The following is a 26,132-nucleotide window of genomic DNA, read 5'->3' on the forward strand; positions in this document are numbered from 1 at the left end:
AATACAGCTTTGTAAACAAAAAGGTCAAAATCTCTAACAGATGTGTGTGCTTTACATACAACGTACATATTCAGAACACTTTAAAAATGGAATCTCCGTAACTATTTGATTAATTCTCCCCTTCCCCCACATACATATACATACATCACACACACACACACACAGTCACTCACACACAAACTCACACATAAGCACGTGTACATCTGATTAGATCTCTGACTTTATTTTTTTATGTTTTAAAAATTATTTTATTGAGGTCATAATGTTTAATAACTGTGTAATTTCAGGTGTACATTATTATACACCACATTCTGTAGACTGCATCCTGCTCAAGACCAATAGTCTAGTTTTTATACATCACCAGACACATGTGCCCCTTTACCTCTTTGCCCACCCACACTCTGTTGCCCTCTGGTAACCTCTAATCTCTTCTCCTTGTCCTTGTGTTTATCTTCTATCATCAGTGAAATCATACACTATTTATTTTCCCCTATCAGGCTTATTTCACTCAACATATTACACTCATGGTCCAATCACGGTGTTGCACATGGGACAATTTTGTCTTTTCTATGGCCTAGTAGTATTCCATTGTGCATGTGTTCGTGTGTGTGTGTATTTTCTTTACGCATTCATCCATGGAAGGGCATTTGGGTTGCTTCCCCATCTTGGCTATTGTGAATAATGTTGCGGTGAACATAGGGGTGCATAAATCTGTTGGTATTGTTGATTCATGTTCTTTGGATAAACACCCAGTAGTAGGATACACTGATCTCATGGTATTTCTGTTTTCAGTTTTCTGAGGAATCTCCATGCTGTTCTGCATAGTTGCTGCACCAGTTTGCATTCCCACCAGCGGTATATGAGAATTCCCTTTTCTCCAGGTCCTCTCCAACACTTGTTATTTTTAGGCTTGTTAATTATAGCCATTCTGAAGGGTGTAAGGTGATATCTCACTTCAGTTTTGATTTGCATTTCCCTAATAATTAGTGGTGTTGAACATCTTTTCATGTGCCTGTTGGCCATCTGTATAACTTCTTTGGAAAGATGCCTGCTACACATCAACTACCCCCCCCCTTTTTTTCTATTTTGTAAGCAAGATTCACCCTGAGCTAACATTCATGCCCAATTCTCCTCTGTTTTTTCCCCCCACTGGAGGAAGATTAGCCTTGAGCTAATAGCCATTGCAATCTTCCTCTACTTTTTTTGGAATTCATGATGCCTCCACAGCATAGCTGATAAGTGGAGTAGGTCCAGGCCTCAGATTTAAACCCACAAACTGCATCCACGAGAGCAGAGAATGCAGAATTTTAACAACTTGGCTGTGAGGCCAGAACCCTCTACCAATTTTTTGATCAGTTTCTTTCTTTGTAGTTGAGTTGCGTGAGTTCTTATACATTTTGGATATTAACCGCTTGTCAGGCAGATGATTTGTGAATATTTGCTCCCAGTCCATGGGTCATCTTTTCGTATTGTTCATGGTTTCCTCCTTTGCCTTGCAGAAGCTTTTTAATCTCATGTACACTCATTTGTTTATTATTTCTTTTGTTTCCCTTGCCTGACTAGACATGATAATTGGAAAGATGCTGCTAAGACTGATGTCAAAGAGTGTACTGCCTATATTTTCTTCTAGGAGCTTTATGGTTTTACATCTTACAGTCAAGTCTTTAATTCATCTTGCATTAATATTTGCATGTGGTGTATGACAGTAGTCTAATTTCATTCTCTTGCATGTCAGTGTCCAGTTTTCCCAGTACCACCTATCCGAGAGGCTTTCCTTTCTCCATTGTATGTTCTTGGCTGTTTTGTGAAAGATTAGCTGTCCAGAGATGTGTGGGCTTATTTCTGGACTTTCAATTCTGCTGCATTGATCTGTGTCTCTTTTTGTGCCATTACCATGCTGTTATGATTACTACAGCTTTGTAGTATATTTTGAAGTCAGGGATTGTGATGCCTTCACCTTTGTTCTTTTCTCCTCAGGATTGCTTTGGCTATTCAGGGTCTTTTGTTGTTCCATGCAAATTTTAGGATTCTTTCCTCTACTTCTGTGAAGAATGTCATTGGGGTTCTGACTGGGATTGCATTGACTCTGTAGATTTCTTTCAGTAACATGGGTATTTTAACTATGCTTATTCTTCCAATCCATGAGCATGGAATATCTTCCCATTTCTTTAGGTGATCATCCATTTCTTTCAATAATGTCTTATTGTTTTCATTGTTTAGGTCTTTCACCTCCCAGGTTAAATGCATTCCTGGATATTTTATTCTTTTTGCTATAATTGTAAACTGGATTGGAATCATGAGTTCTCTTTCTGCTAGTTCGTTATGAGTGTATAGAAACACAACTGGGTATTGTAAGTGGATTTGTTACCTTGCAACTTTCCTGTGGTTGTTGATGGTTTCTAATAGTTTTCTGATGCATTCTTTATGGTTTTCTGGATACAGGATCATGTTGTCTACAAACATAGGAGTTTTACTTCTTCCTTTCCGAATTGGATACACTTTATTTCTTTTCCTTGCCTAATTGCTCTGGCAAAAATCTCACTAGTGTGTTCAATAGGAGGGCGAGAGTGGGCAACTTTGCCTTGTTCCTCTTCAGAGGTATGGACTTTAGTTTTTCACCATTTGTTATGATGTCGGCTGTGTGTTTGCCACACGTGGCCTTTATTATATTGAGGAACTTTGCTTCTGAGCCCATTTTATTGAGAGCTTTTATCATAAATGGATGTTGGATCTTGTCAAATGCTTTCTCTGCAGCTATTGAGATGATCATGTGATTTTTATTCCTCATTTTGTTACTGTGGTGTATCACATGGATTGATTTGCAGAGTTGAACCATCCCTGCATCTCTGGTATAAATCCCAGTAGGTCATTGTGTATGATCCTTTTAACATATTGCTGTGTTCGATTTGCCAATATTTTGTTGTGGATTCTTTCATCTCAATGATATTTGCCTATAATTTTGCTTCTTTGTGTTGTCCTTGTCTGGTTTTGCTACCAGGGCAACGTTTGCTATCAGGCTGAGAATGAGTTAGGAAGCGTTACATCTTCAAGTTTTTGGAATAACTTGAGGAACATAAGTACTAAATCTTTGAATGTTTGGTAGAGCTCTCCAGAGAAGCCATCTGGTCCTGGACCTTTGTTTTTTGGGAGACCTTTAATTACCTTTTCAATCATTTTATCTGTGAAGGATCTATTCAGATTCTTGATTTATTTATTCTTGATTCTATTTATTCTTGATTCAGTTTGGGGAGGTGTCATGAGTCTAAGAATTTTTCCATTTCTTCTAGGTTTTCCCATTTTCAGGCATATAATGTTTCATAGTATTCTCTTATAATCCTTTGTATTTCTGTGGTATCATCATCTCTCCTCTTGCATTTCTAATTTTATTTTCCTCCTGCTGTCTTTGGGCTTTGTCTGTTCTTCTTTTTCCATCTTTATTAGGTGTAGTTTAAGATTGCTTATTGGAGATTTTTCTTGTTTCTTGAGGTCGGCCTGTATTGCTAGTAATTATCCTCTTGGAACTGCTTTTGCTGCATCCCAAAAGTGTCATGTTGTACTTTCACTTTCATTTGCCTCCAGGTATTTTTTAACTTACCCTTTTGATTTCTTCCTTGATCCAATGGGTGTTTAGTAGCATGTTGTTTAGTCTCCACCTATTTATGACTTACCCAGCTTTTTTCCTGTAGTCCATTTCTGGGTTCAGAGTGTGGTGGCTAGAAAAGATGCTTGATACCTTTCAATCTTCCTAAGTTCATTGAGGCTTGCCTGACTTCCCAACATATGTTCTATCTTTGAGAATGATCCATGTGCACTTGAGAAGAACATGCATTCTTATGTTTTTCGATGAAATATTCTGTGTATATCTATTAGGTCCATCTAGTCTCATGTTTTATTTAGGGCTGCTGTTTGTTTGTTGACTTTCTGTCTGGATGATCTAGCCAGTGATGTGACGGGGGTGTTGAGATTCCCTACTATTATTGGGTTGCTGTCAATTTCTCCCTTTAGGTGTGTTAATAGTTGCCTTATATTCTGCGGCACACCTGTGTGAGGTGCATGTCTGTTCAGAAGTGTTAGGTCGTCTTTATGGAATGTTCCTTTTATCACTATTTACTGCCCCTGTTTGTCTCTCAGTCACTTCTTTACCTCAATGTCTGCTTTGTCTGAGATAAGTATGGCAGAACCTGCCTTCTTCTTTTTTCCATTTGCTTGGAGTATCATCTTCCATCCCTTCACTCTGGGCCTATGTGTGTCTTTAGAGCTGAGATATGTTTCCTGCAGGCAGCCTCTTCCTGGTTGTTTTTTGATACATCCCAATTGGTGATTTCATCCATTAACATTTAGCATGATTATTGATATACGAGGGCCATTTTTACTGTTTTCTGGTTGTTCTATATTTCCTTTGTTAGTTTTCCCTTATTTTTCAGACTGCCATTTCAGTTTGGTGTTTTTCTGTAATGGTTTCCACCTTTTCTATCTTTATGATTTGTGACTTTTTGTTTAGTGTTTACCATGAGATTTGCATAAATTCTATCATAGGCAAGATAGTCCATTTTATGATAGCCTCTTATTTCCATTATCCTAAGCACGTTTCATCTCCTAACTCTTCCCTTTCTGAGTTATTATTGTCACAAGTTATTCTGTTTCGTGTCATTAGTTTGTGATGAATTGACGTGTTTATAGTTATTTTTGATGGTCTCCTCCTCTTTATCTTTTATATTATTATTATTTGCTAACATGTCCTGATACAGAGCTGCAGTTTTCTCAGTTTGTCTGCCTATTTATCTCTTTGCTCAAAGATTTGTAACCCATTGTCTTTTGTATCAGGTAAGAGGGCTACTCTCAACATTTCTTGTAAGGGAGGAGTGGTGGAGAGGAACACCCTCAGCTTTTGACTATCTGAGGAAGCTTTTATTTCTCCACGATATCTGAAGGATAGTTTCCCTGGATAGAGTATTCTTGGCTGAAAGTTTTTGTCTTTCACTATTTGAAATATATCATAACATTCTCTTCTGGCCAGTAAGGTTTCTGCTGAGGAATCCACTGATAGCCTCATAGGAGTATCCTTTATAGATTATTTTCTTTTACTTTGGAGCCCTTAATATTTTTTGCCATTGAATTTGCCAGTTTTACTCTTACATGCCTTGAAGAGGGTCTTTTTGCATTGATGTAATCAGGAGTTCTATTGGCTTCATGCTTCATGTTGTAAGTCCAATTCCTTCCCTAGGTTTGTGAAGTTCTCAGCTATTATTTGTTTGAAGAATCTCTCCTCTCGTTGCTCCTTCTGTTTTCCCTCTGGAATAACTATGACCCTTGTGTTGCTTTCCTAATTGAGTCAGACATTCTATGTCTTCATTTAAAAAAAAAATCTTAGTGCTTTCTTTTCATTCATCTGAAGAATTTCTATATTTCTGTCTTCTAATTCACTAAATGTACCCCCATAACTTAAACTCTATTTTTATGGTTTACTGATTATTTTTTATGTCATTAATTTTGTTCTTCCTATACAGAATTTCTGTAGTTTTTTTTAAGGGCTTCCATCTCTGTGGTGAAGTATTCCTTCTGCTCATCAGTTTTATTCCTGAGCTCTTTAAGCTGTCTCTTTGAGCTTTTTATAACTCGTTGAGTTTCTTGATGACAATTATATTAAATTCTCTCATTGAGATGGTAAACTTCTTCGACTTCAGGACTGGTTTCTGGAAACCTGTCATTTTCCTTCTGCTCTGAAGTTCTCACTGTAGTTCTTCCTGGTGTTTGATAATTGATCCTTTGCAAGTACATTTGTAGTAAGATCAGATCATAGATTCCACTTCCTAATGCTGGGGGAGGCAGGAGCTTTATTTTCTGCTCCTGCCCCATCTGCTGGTATTTGTGCCAGTATGGTCACTCTACATTTGCTTGGGCTGGCTAGAGCCACTTATCAGGTTTCACTTACTTGGGAGGGGCCTCTGTACTTGTGGGGAGGAGCACACTTGCAGGTTGGGTCTCTGTGCTCAGTGGACAGGTTGTTCTCATGTGGGTGGGTCTGCTTGGCTTGACAAGGGATCAGCTGAGCTGCTGCACTGTGTGGGAAGGGCACTCTTTTCATGTTGGCCAGTGTTGTGCTCCTGGGCCGTTTGGCTGCACTGCTGTGCATGGTGGATGGGGCACCTTTGTTAGGGGTGAGCTGCCACGACTTGGTGGGCAGTGTTCCAATGAACAGGGCCTCCCTGGCAGAGTAGGCACTAGTGCAGGCCAATTTACCACTCTGAAGCATTCACACGAGGCCTGGGCTTCCCCTACCTCCTCACATAGTCATGCTGACCATTTTGTGAGGATCCGTAACCTGCACTGCTGCCAATAGAGAGGTGGAGGTGTCCAATCACCTAGTTCCACTGCTTCTTGGGGACCCAGTCCACCCACTTTCAGATGCTCAGGCATCCTTTTGTGCTGTGCAGGGAAGCCTCTGCTGGTTAATGAGTGACCATCTAGCTGTAATTCAGAGGGGAGAGACAAAGGCAAAAACTAACTCCACCTGGATGCTTATGTCACTCTCTGTCTGCCCAACTTTTAATTGGACTGTTTGGGTAATATTCTGCTGTGCAGAAGCTTTTTCGTTTATGTGGCCCCACTTTTTTATTTTTGCCTTTGTTGTGTGTGCTTTAGGCCTCATATCTTACAAAATTGTTGTCAAGCTCCATGTCCAGGAACTTAGTTCCTTCATTTCCTTCTACAAGCTTTATGGTTTCAAGTCTTATGTTTAAGTCTAAGTTCATTTTTACTTCCTATATGCGAGTGGTGTAAGATAGTGGTCCAGTTTCATTGTTTTTATTTTTATAGTTTTGTGAGCATGCTAGAAATGGCCTGAGAACCAAAACCTCCAACATTCACAGCTTCTCTTAAGATGAAGGTACTTGCCAACACATGTACATTCCAACACCACGTATTGAAGAGACTATTTTTTCCCATTGAGCATTCTTGGCTCCTTTGTGAAATGCTGGTTGACTGTATAAGTGCTTGTATACTTATGGTTCTTGATTCTATTCCATTGGTCTGTACGTCTATGTTCATGTCAGTACTACATTGTTTGATCACTATGGATTGTAGTGTAGTTTGAATTCAGGAAGAGTGACGCCTCCAGTTTGGTTCTTTCTCAGGAGTGCTTTGGTTTGGGGGGTCTTTTGTGCTTAAATGAACATTTTAGGATAGATTGTTTTATTTCTGTGAAAAATGATGTTGGGGTTTGGTTGAGGTTATCTTGAATATAGGTCAGTTTTGGAAATAAGGGCATTTTAACAATAAAATTCTTCTGACCCATGAACATGGGATACATTTTAATTTCTTTGTATCTTCTTCAGTTTCTTTCAGAAAGTCTTGCACTTTTCAGTTTACAAATCTTTCACTTCTTTGTTAAATTCATTCCTTAGCATTTTATTGGTTTTGATGCTTATTGTCAATGAGATTTTTTTTTAGCTTTTTTGAGGAAGACTGGCCCTCAGCTAACATCTGCCACCAATCCTCCTCTTTTTGCTGAGGAGGACTGGTCCTGAGCTAACATCCATGCCCCTATTCCTCTACTTAATATGTGGGACACCTCCCACAGCATGGCTTCACAAGCTGTGAGTAGGTCTGCACCTGGGTTTCAAACCTGCAAACCCCGGGCTGCCAAAGCACAACGTGTCAACTTAACCCCTGCACCACCAGGCTGACCCCTGAGATTGTTTCTTTTTTTCTGTTTCAGATGTTTTGCTGTTAGTGTATACAAGTGCAACTGATTTCTGTATGTTGACTTTGTATCTTGAAAACCTACTTAATTCATTCAGTATTTCTGAGACTTTTTTGGTGGAGTCTTCAAAAGTTTTCTATGCATCAGATGGTAGCATCTGAAAACGGAGACAATTTTTCTCTTTCTTGTCTGATTTGGATGACTTTTATTTCTTTTAGTTGGCAGATTTCTCTGGCTAAGACTTCTGATTCTATGTCCAACAGGCATGTTGAGGGTGGGCACCATTGCCATGTTCCTGTTCTTAGAGAAAAGTCTTTTAACCTTTCTCCATTGAGTACATTGCCTGTGAGTTTGTCATATATAGCGTCCATTATTTATTGGTATCTTCCTTCTATACCCACTTTCTTGAAAGGTTTTATCATGTAAGGATGTTGAACTTTATCAAGTGTCTTTTCTACCTCTATTGAGATGATCATATATATCATTTTCATCTTTTGTTCTATCAACATGCTATAGCACATCAATTTATATCTGTAATTTGAGTCATTCTTGCATGCCAGGGATGAATCCTACTTGATCAGGTGAACAATCCTTTTAAAGTGTTGTAGTATTTGGTTTTGCTAACATTTTATTGAGAATTTTAGCAGACATATATTCTTTAGGGATATGGGCCTACAACTTCGTTTTCTTGTAGTATCCTTACCTAGTTTTGTTATCAGAGTAATGCTGGTCTTGAATGATGAGTGTGGGAGTGTTTCTCATGGTCAATTTTTGTGGAAGGATTTGAGAAGGATAGGTACTACTTTGTCTTTAAATGTTGGGTAGAATTTACCCATGAAATCATCAGGGCCTGGCCTTTTCTTTGTTGTGAGGTTTCTGATTACTGACTTATTTTTGGTCTGTTCAGATTTTCTGTTCCTTCATGATTCAGTCTTTGTAGGTTGTATGGTTCTAAGAATTTATCTATTCTTTCTAGGTCATCCCATTCCGTGGCATATAATTGTTCCTAGTAGTTTCTTATTGTCTCCTGGCCTAGTTTAGTATCAGTGGTAGTATCTCCTCTTTCATTTCTGTATTTATTCATTTCATCTTTAATCTTTTTTTTTGTTTAGCTAGAGGATTTTTCATTTCATTTGTCTTTTTTAAAAACCAACCCTTAGTTTCTTTTGTTCTTTTCTCATGTTTTTCTTGTGTGTATTTCATTTACTTGTGCTCTGATCTTGGGGACCTTCTCCTTCTGCTAACTTTGGTGTTCCTTTGTTCTCCTTTTTCTAGTTCCTTGCAGTGTAAACTTAGGTTGTTTGAGGTCTTTCTTTTTTCTTAATATTGTCTTGTATCTCTGCACCTTCCCTCTTAGAACTCCCATAAATTTTGTTATGATTTTTCCATTTCCATTCGCTTCAAATTCTTTTTGACTTTTCTTTTACCCAAGGGTTGTTCAAAAGCGTGTTTTTTTAGTTTTTAATATACGTGTGAATTCTCCAGCTTTCATCCTGTTATTGATTTCTAGTGTCATACCCTTGTGGTAGAAAAGACACTTAGTATTATCCAATCTTCTTACATTTAGTAAGACTTGCTTTGTGACCTTCCTTTGTAATGATGTGGCTGGAGAATACACTTGAGAAGACGCTTTTTCTCTCGTTGAATGAAAACTTCTGTATACGTCTCAAGGCCCCTGATCTAAGCTATTGTTCAAGTCCAATATTTCCTCATGGATTTTCTCTCTGACCTGTTCAAAGTGGGATATTGAAGTCTCTTACTATTGTTATATTGTTTTCCGTTTCTCTGTTCACATTGTATTGGCTTAATATGTATAGGTGTTTCAACATATATAGGTGTTTTAATATACATGGGTGCATATATATTTCCAATTTTACATCTTGTTGAATGATAGACCCCTTTATCATTACGTAATGATCTTCTCTGTCTCTTGCTACTGTTTCTTGGCTTAAAGTCTATTTCACCTGATGTAAGTATAGCTACTCCTGTTGTCTTCTGGTTTGATGTCGCGTGGTGCATCTTTTCCCATCCCTTCAATGTGAGCTCTCTGTCCTTAAAGTCGAAGTGAGTCTTTGTAGGCAGTGTATGGCTGGGTTGTGTGTGTGATTTTTAATCCATCTAGCTACTCTATGCCTTTTGATTGAAGAAGTATTCAATTTACATTTAGAGTATTGGTAAGTAAAGACTTACTAATCTCATCTTATCCCTTTCTGTTTGTTTTTCATTTTTCTTGTTCCTTTCTTCCTCTCTTGCTGTCTTTCTTTATGAAATGACGATTTTCCATAGTGTTACACTTTGATTCCCTCTCTATCTTTTGTTAAAGTACTATAGGTTTTTCTCATGTGCTTACCCTGAGGCTGACATTGAACATCTTATGGATACAAAAGTCTGTTTTACACTGACAATGACTTAACTTTGATCAGCTCCAAAATTCTTGCCTTTCACTCCTGCCTTTTATGTTTTTGATGTGACAATTTAGCTCTTCTTTATTTTTGTATTCATTAGTAAATTATTGTAGCTCTACTTAGTCTCAGTATGCTCATCTTTAAACCTTTTTTACTAAAATTAAGGGGTTCACAAACCACTGTATTACAGTGTTAGAGTATTCTGCATTAGACTCTAAACTTACCTCTACTGGAGTTTTTATATTTTCATATGTTTTCGTGTCAGTGTCCTTAGATTTCTGCTGAAGAACTCTTTTCAGCATTTCTTGTAAGGCAGATCTAGTGGTAATGATTCCCTCAGCGTTTGTGTTGCTCTGAAAGTTTTTCTCTCACCACTTCTGAAGGACAGCTTTTCCAGATAGAGCATTCTTGGGGGGACTTCCTTTTCCTTCAGCCCTTTGAGTATATCATCCTCCTCTCTACTGGCCAGTAATGTTTCTGCTGAGAAATTCACTGACAGCCTTATGGAGGCCCCTTTGTAATTTACCCACTTCTTCTCTCTTGCTCTTTTTAAGATTCTCTCCTTGTGTTTGACTTCAGACAGGTTTATTATAATGGGCCTTGGAAAGGGTCTATTTTGGTTGATTTTGTTTGGTGACCTATGAACTTCATGAACTTGTATGTCCAAATCTCTCCTCAGGTGTGGGAACTTAGCCATTATTTCTTTAAGTGAGCTTTGTGCTACCTTGGTTTTCTCTTCTCCTTCTGAAACTCTAATAATTTGAAAATAAATTGTTTTGATAGTATGCCATAGATCACATAGGCTTTCTATACTCTTTTTCATTCTTCTTTTCTTGATTCTTCTCGGACTGGATGATTTCAGGTCCACCTCTTCTATCTCACTGATTCCTTATTCTGCTTGGTCTATTCCGTTGTTTATGCTCTCGGATGACTTTTTTCCCTTTATTCATTGAATTCTTCAGTTTTGGAGTTTCTTTTTGGTTCTTTTCTATGATACCTATCTCTTGCTAAAAATTTAAACTGGTGATGTGTTTCTTGATTTTACTGCTTTGTCTTTTGGTTTTCTTTGCAGCTGATTGAGTTTCCTCAAAATAGAGATTTTGAATTCTTTACAGCTAAATCACACATTTCCATGGCTGTAGTTTGGTTCCTAAAAAATTTATTGTGATCCTTTGGTGGTGTCATGGTTTCCTGACTTTTCATGTTCCGTGAAGTTTTGCATTGCTATCTTTCCATTAGAAGTAGCAGTCATCTATTCCAGTCTTTATTAACTGTCATCAGGAGAGAGATACCTTCCATCAGCCCTGCTTGGGCTTATGAGTGTTTCTCAGACCTCCTGTCAATACACTTCTCCGTGCTTCCCCCTGAGGCAGAATTCTTAAGCTTATACGCCTTTTCTTGATCCTTCAACTCACAAGACCTTGAGCTGACTGTCTTCTTTTTGTTTCCCAGAGGTGGCGCTAAAATTCAACTTCGTGGTCTTTCTGAGGTCCGCAGAAACAGGCTGACTTTCCACACATGCTCACTACCTATCTGCAAAGCATATTATTATTGTCAGCAGCAGGCACAGTGAGCTGCCCACAGGGTACGGGTGTGTAGGCATAAGGCATGTAGAGTCTTGGGTGTGTCAATGGGTCAGTTGCGGGAATCTGTGGCTGAGGCAGCCCACATGGCCCTTGAGCAGGATTCTTGATGAAGTCCACGATGCAGTTGGTAGGATCCAGGTCTTGTCAATGCCCTCAGAATCCTACCGGCCACTCTCCCAGCCTCTTCCTACCCCCCAGTCATGCAGTTCATGAGTAAGTACTCTGGATGGGAAAAGACAGAATGGGCTCTTTGGAAATCACTCAGACAGCTGGGGCAGCTGAGTGTTACCTCATATGGTCTCTTTCCCCTGTAGAGAAAGCGTGGGCTGAGATCTCTCTTGGCCCAAAGCTGTGCTGCCTTGGGGCACAGATGATGTGGGTAGGAAATCTGTTCCTCGTACTCTCCCCAGTGCATATTTTTGTTGGTATTGTTGTGTTCCTCCAATCCTGTGCTGGATCTTCCCATCTCGACTGTCACAAAGGCTCTCTTTTCAGGGAACTTCTCTTGTTTTCCAAGGACTTCCACAAAGAGTCTCTGGTCCATGAGTGATTGTCTAGGACAATGTTTTTCAGGGCCCCTGAACCTCAGCTGAGCCGGTTCATGGTCCACTGTGGGGCCTATAGCCGGGAATGAGACCTGTATGCCTATTACCTGACACTCAGGTGGGTGACACTCTTCCTGGCTTCCTTGGCATATGGAACTGGATCCCACAGCTTCCACAAAGACACTTTTGTGAATGATGGAGGTCAATTTTTTTGTGGTTGAGGGGATGACCCAAAACAAGGGATGTCAGGAAGTAGAATGATGGTTACTAAGAGGTGGGAATAGGGGAAATGGGGGGTTATTGCTTAATGGGCACGGGATTTCAGTTTTATGAGACGAAAAGATTTCTGGAGATTGGTTGCCCAACAATCTGAATGTACTTAACGCTACTGAGCTGTACACTTAAAAATGGTTAAGATGGTAAATGCTATGTAACATGTATTTTGTCACAATTAAAGAAAAATCTGGACACGAGATATTCATGGCCTAAGAAAAACCAAACGAACAAGGGAAGGCTTATTCAGCCATGATGCTGATGTCACTGTGAACCATTTTTAAATGTACAATTCAGTAGCATGAAGTCCATTAACAATGTTGTACAACTAGTCAGCACTATTCAACTCCAGAGTTCCTTCACCATCCTGAAAAAGCTCTCCGTACCCAATCAAGCCTTTTTTGGTGGAGAATTCACTGGCTGTCTATGTTTTTACAGTTTAATAAGTTTAGCAAATAATACAGTGCCGAGTACACTGCTAAGTACTTCATTGCAGTTATTTCATTTAATCCTTGTACTAATCTTATGACCTGTATAGACAGTAATTATTCTCATTCTACAGATAGGAAATTGAAGCTCAAGAAAGTCCAGTAGGTTACTTTTGCCTAGAGGGTATGGAAAGAGATTTCACTTGTTTCTACAGTGCTGTAGGAAACTCTTCACTCTCTTAGTCATAGCGCTGAACGATTGTGACAGCAAAGACGTTATCAACAAAATACGAGAATCCTGAGGGCCAGGGTTTTTGTCTCTTTTATTCCCATCTATATTCCCATCCCTCAGAATCATACTTGGCACAATACATACTTGCTAAATGCAGTGAATCATGAGTTCTCAGCCTTAAGGAAGATGGAATGAAATCTAGATCCCCATGACTCACAAAGAGTAGACGGGGTCAGACTGACCTTTGAACTAAGCCTGCTCCAATTCTGTTTGGCGATGAAATGTCTAAATGTTTAATCTTAGCGCCGCTTAACAAGGACTAACAGCGCTTCTTTATGCCTAGGGTCACAGAGAGTTTTCTGAATGAGAGTTCTCCAGCAGGGAGAATTAGGCAGGTTGAAATACAGGGGACGTTCCACCGGCATTGTGTTCTGGGGTCAGCAGTGGACATGTTACTGTTCTCGGGCATTATGCCTATGTTTCCGACTACCTACCTGAACTCACTTTGAGTGGAATAAAATATCACTCTTGGCCATGAACTTCTTGTCTCCTCTGAAATCCAGGCCAAAGGGTGAGCACATTCCAGCACTGTACATGCAACGAAAACCCTCTCTTTCCTTGGAATCTAAACCAAAACAGGACACCACTACCTTCCTCAGCTTTAGTCACTAATTCGTGTCGGTGGTAACATTGTCTCCACCTCAGTGGGGTAGGTGGTCAGGCAGAAGAGTAAAACACTACACACAAAATGTATAAGAAAATCCACAACACGTATTTTTTCCCCCGTCTTCTGAGTTGAACAGATTTTGGTAAGATACAACATGATTTGGAACCTGAAACAGAGCATCTGGAACCAAAAATTTCAGTTGGGCAGAAACGTGAATTTTCCTCCCACATGTCTGAATATTCTCCACAAACCCTAAAACTGAGTTTTCAATCCTTTGGGAATCTTCCCGGAGTCCCTGGATCCGAATACATACTCCCTCAAGTACCCAACCTCCTTGACTTGCCTGACATCCTCAAGGTGACTTCCCTCCAAGCTCTGTGAGGTGAACTGAAACTGAGTGATCTGTCAGGCAGGCAGCAAGATCTTTCACCACAAGCTTTTGTAGAAAACCCTCGTGGACTCCCGTTTGTCAATCTTTCCACCATTCTCAAGTGTTGGACTCGGACTCTTCGGAAGATTTAGGCGAGCGTTCTGAAATTTTTGTAATACCTAATATTTTACTTACAAACTGTATTAAGTAAGCAGAATAGAAGTGAGCAGAGCATATGAAATCTCTTCCCTTCGGCCCTAAAGAAAAGTAACCTATCTAACTTTCTCGAGCTTCACTTTCCCATGTGTGGAACGGGAATGATTTTTGCTTCTGCATCTCAGAAGACCGGTAGGAGGATTAAATGAAACAGCTGTAAGTGAAATCACCTTATTAGACCGTTGGGTCTCCAACTACAAAGGAGGATGGGGCTGGAGGCCTTCAAGTAATTCTCAGAATTGTTACGGCTAATAAAAAGGAGAAAAGAGTACGTTTCACGTGTGATGGGCAAGGGAGGCTGTCAAAGGTCTTTTTGATGACTATATGCTGGACATGTGCCAGTGAGGATCTGTTCGAATACGCTAATTTACGCTAACTGGAAGAATTTGGACAGAGAAACTATCATGAGAAAACCCAGAGAGCAGCAGTTACTGACAGACATTAAAAGACGTGTGTGTGGGGAAAAGGCAACTCTGATCGTTAACTCTGCGTGGTAGTCAAAAGGAAGTAACAGCAGAAATGAGGTTAGTTTTCTTGCATGCATGCATACGAACGTTTACAAATGAGGTTCAGTTTAATCATAGTATTTATTGTGGTCTACATCGTGTTTACAGGTTAACTTAAAGGATAAAATTGCAGAGTTGCAGCAGAAACCTAAAAACTCGTCAGCAAAGCTGTCTCTTCCGCGAGGAGCAGGGCAAGGCGCTTTCCGCGTTGACAGGAGCTGGTCGGCGGTTCCATTTCCCTCTGTTTTCATTTATAACTTGTGGCCGCTTTCCAATATTTCTTGAAAAGACGTTCTTGGAGGAAGAGGCTTCAGCCTTCGCGTCCCGCTTGGTTTCGGTTTGCAGAGTCGATGTAGCGAAGGCTCCCCACTCAGGTCATTTAAAGCCCTACGTGCACACACTTGAGGTCTCAATGGCGAAGCCCGATCTCCTAATTTTTCTCAGCAAGCGCTAATTATCTTGTAGCTTATGTCTACGGCATAATCCCATCTCTTTGGGCGTGGCCCCTCCTCGGCCCTCCGAGCGGAACTTCCAGAGCTGCTTCTCGCCCCACCTAGCGGAACCGCCGTTCGCTATTGCGCTTGTCAAGTACCAGTGATAGTGGGAGTTTTGGACCCAGGCATTTGCAGTGGAGACACGTTGAGGTCTCGTATCGCAAGGCCGGAGCCTCCGTAGGGCAGTCGACGGTGCTTTCTGAGGTACTTCGTCGCCTCCAGAGGCAGGTACTTCGTTACCCAGCAAGGAGGAATCTGCGGAGTATTACTATACTAGCCCGTTATGCCGTGAGCTTGAGGGCGAAGGGTTGCCGTTTGTAGCTCTCAGCAGTGAACGGGCTTCTAGCGTTGACTTTGTGAGTGATGATGTGTGAGGGCTTCGTTCTCCATCTTCTTGTCTGTCTCTTGGTCCTCCTCTTGGTTTTGACCTCGCCTGATGCTTTTCTCGGTCCTTTACGTGTGTATTTATTTGCCGGTCCCTTCCGTATTTCTGCGCCTTTCATCTTTGTTTCCTGGTTTTGCCCCAGTGTCTCTGTATGTTCTTTGAGTGCTCCAGCTTGCCTCTCTTTTGCAGATGGTTCTCTTAATATTTTCCTTCTTTTCAATCTCTGCCTTTACGCATTCTCTCATACTTGTTGCCTTGCCATTTCTGGTGGCTTTTTGGCTTTGTTTGCCCACACCCACGTTTGAATCTCTGACTCGGACTTTTCTCGATCCCGTTTTTCGCTCTGCCTCTGCTCCAGTCTCTTTTTGCGCCTCCTCTCTGTCTTTTTTCTGTTTCTGTGCCCTCCTGTCCCTGTTTGACGGTTTCCCTTCAAATGCCTCCGTCTTTTTAGGAAGCCTCTTCATAAACTTGCCCTCCCCAACTCCTGAGCTGCTCCCTCTTTGCCTAGTTGTTCGGTCTTTAGGGATAGAGTTCGCCGAGGATGGAACCTCTTCGCCCTGTGTCTCCGTAGTCTTCAGGCTGCATGCTAGCTCTTCTCTCTCTCCCTGTCGCCTATTCTTTCTCCTTTTCTCTTTGACCTTTTCTGCCCACGCATTGGAATCTCTCTTTATCTCCTCTCTTGGGACCCTTTCGACTTCCTTTTGGCTGCTGGATTTCCGCTTTCTTGTGCTTTTTCCTCGAGCTGCTCTGTAGCCTGTCTCTCCTTGCTTTCATTTCCTGCTCTGAGTCTTCTGTCTTGTCCTTTGCTTTCTCGCCCGTGCTGGCTTTCTGTTGCTTCAGGGATCTTTGTCAGCGTCTCTTCGGGTTTGGGTATAATCCTGTGCATTTGTTTCTTCAGCTGACGCCTCCCTCTCTCCCCTTCAGTTTTCTCCTCTCTCTCGCTTTCTGTCCGTACGTTCTTCTGTCACAGCTGATTTCTGCCTCTCTCTCTATGTGCCTGATAGGATTTTGCTCACTGTTTCTTTTGTTTTCAGTTTCCTGCGTCCCCCTTTCTCTTTTATTGCCTCGACGTTACGTTTTCCTTAAACTCTGTGTAAACCGTGCTCTTTGCCCGTGTGCAGATTTTGTTTTTAGTTTTTTCTCATTTTCTGCCTTGAGTCTGACACTTGCCACATTTTCTGGACCCCTTATAACCGACGGTCCCTGAGAGTCGGGAGTTCTGTCTCTTTTGTTGGCTGATACACTCCAGACACCTAGGAGACTAACCATGGAGTAGACACACAGAAGCAGTTGTTGTATTGTGTTCTGCTTTTGTTTCTGCTTTCCGTGCCTCATTTCTTCCTGGCTGTTTCATAGCTGTGTGTTAGTGCGCTCTCTGATTTTCTGCCCATCTCTTCCCCTTTTTCTCAGGTTAGCGGCGTGTGGCTGGGGCAGCCTGTGAACTGTACTCCTGTAGGCGCCTTGTCCTTTTTCTTTCTCCTCAGGTTGTATTTCCGTATTCTGTTTCTGACTCTTTGTCTCTTTCCCGTCTCTGCTGCCATTGTGCCTTGTTTTCTGGTGTCTGCTGTCCAGTGTTTCAGTCCCATATTTGCCCTCTCCACACCACTGTAAGGTTGAAAACCCTTTCAGGATCGTTTTGGCTTTTTCCACCATGCTGTCACCGATGCTCACTACTTGTTTCAGCCTTCCTTTCCTTTTTCCTTTGCTCTTGCCTATTTCCCCCTTTTGTTTCGAGGCTTATTCATCTTTTTGTTCATTCAGGTGTTGATGTTTTCAAAATATTTCACCCTCCTGATCTTCTCACCAACCGCCACAGTTGTTTTGGGCATTGCTCTGGAGATTAGATCTCCTTGCTGAGGTTTCTGTTAGCTCGTCTCTTTGTTTTCACTCACTTCCTAGTACTGTTAAAGGAAGAACACATTAGAATACAGCAGCAGGCGTGGACAGCGGCATTGACTGCTTTTCTTGCTGGTCTCTTTCGGCTCCTTGTCCTCCTCCCCTTTATCCAGACTTCTTAAATCTTCCAGGAGACACAAGTAGCTGCTGGATTTTCTTGGACTTCATGTGAAAATGGCTGAAGAACACCCCTCATCTTCTACACCTGCTGCTGCCTCTCAGGAACAAGAACAGTTCAAAAACGGGAACTTGATAATTTGCTCGGTGGCTGCAGACCACCCCAAAGATGGCTTGACTAAAGCCCCCCTGACTCTGTCCAGTTTAGCTAGTGTCTGGCCTGGCACGGGCTGTGTCAAGAAGCTGGTAATCAAAAACTTTAATGGTAATACAGTGACCGTGTTTTAAAGATTTCAGTTTCGGCTCCTCATGGCCTATTGCCACTTTTTCATTTTAAATTCGGAGAGGCACAGTTAATATTTGGAGGCCCAGTTAAATTTTAGAAGTGTTAGGATCATCATTGGTGTCGGACCCTCGAGCTCTGGGTCCTGGCCATGTTATAAGCATAGAGTAACTCGTGGCCTTTGAAAAATTACTTCATGCCTCAGATTTTGGTTTCTGTCTAAAAAATAAAGAGCTCCCTTAGATTTTGAAAGACCGTTCTAGATTGGCATGTCTTCACAGATTACATTCTGTCTTCCGTCTCCTTTGTGAATGGGTCTCTAATGTTATGGAGAAGTAGTCTTCCCCTGGTAGTCAAAAGGCAACAGTTTAAAGTTTCGAGAATGTATGCAGCGTGTAGTGAGAAAATCACACACCCGAGGAACACAGTGAATCAAGGTAAAACGTTCCTGGGTAAGAATAAATGCGTTTCAGAAAATTCCAAGGAAATGTTTTTGTCATTAAAGAAAAGAACTCAACAGAACTATTCAACAGATTTTTTTTGTTTAAAAAAGAAACTGTTTGTGTGGGTATTGTGGCGTTTTAAAAACGAATGTCCTTCGTATTGTGTCTGATTTCTTGTTCTTGGCCTACAGTTTAAAGGCATAACCCAACCTTGATTGCTCTGTTTAATTGTCAGGAGGCAATTGAGCTTCTCTCATTTTAGTTGACATTATTTGTTTAAAAACGTCTGTATTGAATAATTTTCTGCCTATGCAGTGCCGTTCTTCGTTGTGAGTTAAATATCAGGTATTACAAAAATATCTGAATCACAACACCCCAGATCGTCCTAAAACTTTCCAAAAATCAGTGTTCTTTACATTTTGTCCCTTGGTGTTCTGTTTTCTTCCTTTGTCCTTGGTGCAGAACCTAGTGCATGCTGAATTTATTGTGCCGAAGCTGGACCCTGGATTGCCAAAATGTGAAAAAGCAATCTTACTATAGGAGCCGAGTGATGTTGCAAAGAACATGAGTTTCTCGATTTCATGTAATAATCATGCATTACTGCATATAATGAAACTGAATTTTCCAATATTCCCTTTGGTAAATTTCAATATTTATGGGATCAATTTGAGGAAATGGAATGCCTGGTGTGTGTTTATTTTCTTAGTGTTTTGCTTAATGTTATTATTTGATTTGATCTATATTTTCATATTCAAGGCTGAGATGTGTTATATATCACTTATAATTATTTAAATGATTTGGGCTAATTTCGTACTCCGTATGAACGATATAAATGAAATTGGGCATTCCGTTTCAGATGTTAAAAACTTACTGTAAAAACAAATTCAGAAATTATTCAGTGGCAGTGGGGATGGAACATGGACGGGGTTCTGTTGACCATCGTAATCAGATACCTGACTTTTAGTCTTATTCACTGACTTTTTTATATCAAATCATAGATTTTTTTTAAAGAGCCTTTCACATTCCCTTTTCCATGTCATTATTCAGTAATAATGTTTCTCAGGCTTTTAAGATAAGTCATTTTCTCAGGGTAAAAATTGTATTGTAAGAGAAGTTCTAGATAAAAGGAGGAATGTTTGCCACCTTGGATAAAAGTAAGTTTCTAGAGAATGAGGGAGTGAATACGCTATGGAGAAAAAAATGGAATCCAATTTTGAACTTATCATCCTTGGCCTAACAAATGTACCTATTGAGGAGTTTCAAAATGAAAATACCAAATTTTTCTTAAAGAAGCATATTTCTCGTTGAAGTTTTGCCCTAGAGTGGCTCAATTTGTATGAATATATATACGTGTAATACGTAATTAGTTATATTCATCATACATAGGATTATAATTATGTAACTATGTGTATTATGCATGCATGAACATATATTATTAGTATATGATTATCTACCTATATTAGTATATGTATCTGTATATATATGATACATGCTATTCATATTTATATACACACATACTAATACATAGATATACACACATAATATAGCATATACTTATGTGTATATATAGTTTCCGTCTTCTAAAGGCAGCAAATCTTGGATTTTGTTTGTTTTCTGACTCAATTAATTTGTGGTTCAATTTGTGTTATCCTTTCTTTCCTTATTTTAGTTTTACTTTGGTATGCCCTGCCAGCTTCTTAAGTATAACCTTATCATCTAATTTAAAGATTACTTTTGGTTAGTAATTACATGTGACAGTGTCTTGATTTTTGTGGAGACTGTCTTTTAGTAATGTTGTGCTTATGCTTTTTCTGTGGTTAAATTCACATGACATAACATGAGACATTAACCATTGTAAAGTGTACAGCTGTACACTTAGTACATGACAGAGCTGTGCAACCACCGCTCCAGTCTGGTGCCAAGAAATTTTAATCACCTCAAAATGAAACCCCGTGCCCATAAGCAATCTCTGTTTCTCTGTCCATTCCCTTCTCCCTCCACTCCCATCCTGTCCCTCACTGTGCAGTCCCCAGCTGCTTTCTCTCTCTGGATTTTTGCCTGTCCTGGGAATTTCATATGAATGAAATCATTCAATAAGTGACCCTTTGTGTCTGGCTTCTTTAGCTTAGCATACTGCTTTTGAAGTTTGTCCCAGCTGTAGCATGTATGAGTGCTTCATTCATTTCTATGGCTTGAGTAAAATTCCGTTGTGTGGGCATACATGCTGCTATGGCTGTTCATGGACAAGATTTTGCATGAATAGCTGTTTTCAGTTCTTTAGGGTGTATGCCAAGACGGGAATTGTGGGGTCATATGGGTTTTGATTAATGGAAGAGCCACCAAACTTTCCACACTGGCCACCCCATTTTACATTCCCACCAGCAGTGTGCAAGGCTTCCAGTCTCCAGATTCCCTCAAGAACATGTATCCTTCCTAATGGTGCCAAGTGGTATGTCATGGTTTTGACTTATTTTTCCCTCTTGACTGGTTATATTTTCTTGAACTACTTGGCCGCATGTTGTATCTTCTTGGAAAATTTATCTTCAAATCCTCTTTCCCTAGGTTTTACCTGGGTTACTCTTTTCGGGGTTTAGTTGTAAGAGGTCTTAATGCTAGATACTAGATGGTTCTTGGTTATATGATTAACAGGTATTTTCTCCTGTCATGAGTGTTGTCGTTTTGCTCTCTTCATCATGTCCTTGATGCATAGAAGGTTTTTTTTTTTTTTTTAGCTTTCTGACGAGGAAGATTGGCCCTCAGCTAACATCCATTGCCAATCTTGCTCTTTCTTTTTCGTCTCCCCAGAGTCCCAGTACATAACTGCATATCCTAATTGTAAGTCACTCTGGTTCATCTGCGTGGGATGCCACCAGAGCATGGCTTGATGAGTGGTGCATAGGTCCGTGCCCAGGATCCAAACTGGGAGCCCCAGGCCACCAAACTGGAGCACACAAACTTAACACCTGTGCCATGGGGCCGGGCCAGGAAGTTTTTAATTTCACATTAATGAGGCCGGTTAAGTTTTCTTTTGTTGTTTGTACTTTGGTGTCATATGTACCCATCTCTTGCCAGATCCAAAGTCATGAAGATTTGCCCCTGTGTTTTCTGCTAAGAGTTATGTAAGTTTTGCTCTTAGATGTAGGAGTTCTATCCACTCAGGTCTTTCATCCATTTTGAATTATTTTTTGAATATGATATGAGTTTCTGGTTCATCCTCATTGTCCTCTGTGTGGCTATCTTGTTTTCCCATCACCATTTGTGGAAGAGAGATTCTTTCGCTACTGAGTGGTCTTGATATTTGGTTTAAAATCACTTGATCAAAGATCTATGGGGTGATGTGTGTAGTCTTTTGACATTGTCTCCAAAAACATTTGCTGCATGATGTTTTGTTTACTTGTTCGCTAAACCCCTGATGCTGGAAAACTACAGTGAAGAAACATGGCAAAAATTAGAAGAAGCTATACAAGCTATCCAGAACAATATCTCTTTTACATGCAGCTTGGAAGAACTCTATCAGGTGTGTGTTATTTTGGATAGAAATATTCATTATTCATAATGGAGTCAGGATTTATGTAATTAATTGTAGTCTTTTTTTTAATTGAGTTAATGATAGGTTACAATCTTGTGAAACTTCAGTTGTACATTAATGTTTGTCATTCTTGTTGTAGGTGCACCACTTCACCCTTTGTGCCCACCCCCCACCCTACCTTTCCCCTGGTATACACTAAACAGTTCTTAGTCCACATTTTTAAATTCCTCATATGAGTGGAGTCATACACAGATTATCCTTCTCTCACTGGCTTATTTCACTTAACATAATTCCCTCAAGGTCCATCCATGTTATTGCAAATGGAATGATTTTGTTCTGTTTTGCAGCTGAGTAGTATTCCATAGTATGTATGTACCACATCGTCTTTATCCAGTCATCTGTTGATGGGCACTTAGATTGCTTCCGTGTCTTGGCTATTGTAAATAATGCTGCAGTGAACATTGGGGTACATAGGACATTTGGGATTGCTGACTTCAAGCTCTTTGGATAAATACCCAGTAGTGGGATGGCTGGATCGTATGGTAGTTCTGTTTTTAATATTTCGAGGAATCTCCATACTGTTATCCATAGTGGCTGCACCAGTTTGCATTCCCACCAGCAGTGTATGAGGGTTGCTTTTTCTCCACAACCTCTCCAACATTTATTACTATTAGTTTTAGATATTTTTGTCATTCTAATGGTGTAAGGTGATATCTTAGTGTAGTTTTGATTTGCATTTCCCTGATGATCAGCGATGATGAGCATCTTTTCATGTGCCTATTGGCCATCGGTATATCTTCTTTGGAGAAATGTCTGTTCATGTCTCCAGCCCATTTTTTGATTGGGTTGTTTGATTTTTTGTTGTTGAGTTGTGAGAGTTCTTTCTATATTATGGATATTAAGCCTTTGTCAGATAAATGACTTGCAAATATTTTTTCCAAGTTAGTGGGTTTTTTTTTTGTTTCAATCCTGTTTTCATTTGCCTTGAAGAAGCTCTTTAGTTTGATGAAGTTCCATTTGTTTATTCTTTCTATTGTTTCCCTTCTGTGAGAAGGCATGGTGCCCGAAAAGATCCTTTTAATGCTGATGTCAAAGAGTATACTGCCTATGTTTTCTTCTAGAAGCCTTATGTTTTCAGGTCTCATCTTTAGGTCTTTGATCCATTTTGAGTTTATTTTGGTGAATGGTGAAAGAGAATGGTAAATTTTCATTCTTTTACATGTGGCTTTCCAGTTTTCCCAGCACCATTTGTTGAAAAGACTTTCTTTTCTCCATTGTATGCCCTCAGCTCCTTTGTCGAAGATTAGCTGTCCATAGATGTGTGGTTTTATTTCTGGGCTTTTAATTCTGGGCTTTCAATTCCATTGATCTGCGCATTTGTTTTTGTACCAGTACCATGCTCTTTTGATTACTGTAGCTTTGTAGTATGTTTTGAAGTCAGGGATTTTGATGCCTCCCGTTTTGCTCTTTTTTTCAGAGGATTGCTTTAGAAATCCGGGGTCTTTTGTTGTCCCATATGAATTTTAGGATTCTTTGTTCTAATTCTGTAAAGAATGTCATTGGGATTCTGCTTGGGATGGCATTGAATCTGTAGATTGCTTTAGGTAGAATGGACATTTTAACTATGTTTATTCTTTTGTTTTGGATCTTTTAAATCTGTTTTATAATCATGCATTGCAGTCATAGAATCTGTCACGGATGACAATCGTGCTATCCTTCAGATTTTTTTTCATGTATTTGTATTTAAGATTTATTTGGCTACACTTATGCTTTGTACGCTATATACTTTTGTGTGTGTATTCCCATTCAAGTTGTTTTAACTCACTTTAGCAGGGTCTTGTGTAAATTATTTTTTATTCTGGCAAGAATCTAGAATGGCTGTTTGTTAAAATTGGAGAGGAGTATATTGCGTCACAAATGGGTTTCAAAGCTATTCAGGACCTTGTAATTAATTTCATAAATAGATATTTAGAAGATAATTAAGTTGTTGCATAGCCTGATAGGCCTTTAATTTGTTTGTTTTGTAATCTGTGTGTAACATACTTATCTTTTCCTCTGTGTGGTTGTGCCAGAGCTCAGGCACGTTTCTCAATTCAATACGTTAAAACTTGAGAGATGCTGTTCAGGACTGATGCCATTAATCTGATTTACTCTTTCATAATAATGCAGTTACTATCGCGTTTGCTGCTTTTTTATCATCCTATATTTATCTTTTGTGTTATTTGGAGTCTACAAATCATAAGCCACTTGCATCGCTTTATGGTTAGTTTCTCTTCTCTTCTTCATGCTCATTTTCTTTTTCAAATTGGATGGTTTTCACATACTTGCTACCTTGATCACTTCTTCTTTGTTCTCCTTAAGGTGCAATTTGAAGTGCTGACCCTGAGTTCTTCTGGATGAATGCTCACTCCACTCTGCATTTTTCTGGAAGTCGCTGCTGATATATTGACATATATAGATCTTAGAGCCTGTCCCTTATCAACTGTCTGATGAAATCACTTGGCAGGCCTTGTGAAAGCATTTGGAAGTGGTGCTCCTTTCTGAGGCTCAGTTTTCTCATCTCTAAAATACTCCTAAGAAATGTATAGTACTGTGCTACGGTGTAATTTGGTAAGGGTAAAATGGTGAATGGCTCACGCACATCATTTGGAACAGTCTCTGATTTGTAGTTCGCGCTTGCTAAGTTAAAACTGGTCACTCTTCTTTCTCCTCGTCTAGCTTCTCCTTCTGCTTATAAGTGAAATAGCTTCACAGTCATATGCTTGTGATTGTAGATGCACTCAGAAAATTATTCTCTTGGAAATATCTGTGTATATTCTGTTCTAAGTAAGAGGTTGCAGTTTTACCTTGTTGTACAGTTAAGCATTTTTACATACTCCCTCGAATGTAAAGACTTTAAAGCATATACTTTGTCTGGTCTTTGTTATTTTTCTCATAGTGAAATACTCATCACATAAAATATGGCCATTTAAGTTTACCTTTCACCGACTTTAAGTACAGTCACAGTGTTGTGCCACCGCTAACACTATCTAGTTGAAGGACTTTTTTCATCACCCCAGGAGGAAACCCCACACGCATTAAGCAGTCAGGCTCCATTCCCTTTTTGACCCCTGCCCCTGACTCTTCCTACTATGCCTTCTGTTTCTCTGGGTTTACTAATGTCGATATTTCATATAAATGTAATCATAGAATACGTGACCTTTTTATGCCTGCCTTTTCACTTTCCGTTTTGTATTCAGAGTACATTCCTATTGTAGCATGTTTCAGTACATCATTCCTTTTTATGGGTATATAGTAGTTCATTGTGTAAACTACCACGTTTTATTTACACATTTGTCAGTTGATGGAAATTTAGGTATGTTGGCCGTTGTGAATGATCTTGCTCTGAGCATTTGTATTTAAGTTTCTGCTTGAACACCTGCTTGCAGTTATTTTGGTTTCATTACTGAGGAGTGGAAGTGGTGAGCTATATGGTAATTCCATATGTAACTTTTTGAAGACCTGTCTGATTGTTTTCCACAGTGGCCACAGCCTATTACGTTCTCATACACTGTGTACTGGGCAGGGTATGAGGATCCAGTTGCTCCACATCCTTGCCAACGCTTTGTAGTTTCCGTTTTTTGGATTCTAGACACCCTAGTGGATATGAAGTTGTTCTCAATGTGACTGTGCTTGTGTTTCCTGAAGAACTAATGATGCAAAGATCATTTCATGAGCTTGTTGGCCTTTTGTATATCTCCTTTAAAAATGTTTATTCAGATTCTTTCCCCATCAATAATTGGGTTGCTTGTCTTCTTGTTAAATTTTGTGTGTTCTTTGTATCTTCTGGACATTACACTGTTTGTTGTTGTTGTTGTTTTTCTGAGGCAGTTGCCCTGAACTAGCACCTGTTTCCAGTCCTCTTCCTATTTTGCTTGAGGAAGATAAGCCTTGAGGCAACACCTGTGCCTACCATCCTCCACCTTTTTTGTATGTGGGACACCTCCGCAGCGTGGCTGGTGTGTGGAGTAGGTCTACACCCGGGATCCGAACCCATGAGCTCTGGGCCACTGAAG

At 39.9% G+C, this 26,132-nt stretch overlaps 1 protein-coding gene across 1 annotated transcript in view; it reads left to right on the forward strand.

Annotated features, from left to right (window-relative positions):
• Positions 1-17,879: 17,879 nt before the first annotated feature.
• Positions 17,880-26,132, forward strand: part of LOC124232622 (cullin-4B-like) — a gene marked incomplete at its 3' end in the record, with an annotated part of 41,076 nt that continues 32,823 nt past the window's right edge. The window contains 2 exon segments of the mRNA XM_046649572.1: positions 17,880-18,088; positions 21,951-22,065. Of these exon segments, the coding sequence (XP_046505528.1) occupies positions 17,880-18,088; positions 21,951-22,065 (324 nt within the window).

Source organism: Equus quagga, unplaced genomic scaffold (assembly GCF_021613505.1).
Source record: "Equus quagga isolate Etosha38 unplaced genomic scaffold, UCLA_HA_Equagga_1.0 HiC_scaffold_86_RagTag, whole genome shotgun sequence".
In the NCBI taxonomy this organism is placed as follows: Eukaryota; Metazoa; Chordata; class Mammalia; order Perissodactyla; family Equidae; genus Equus; species Equus quagga.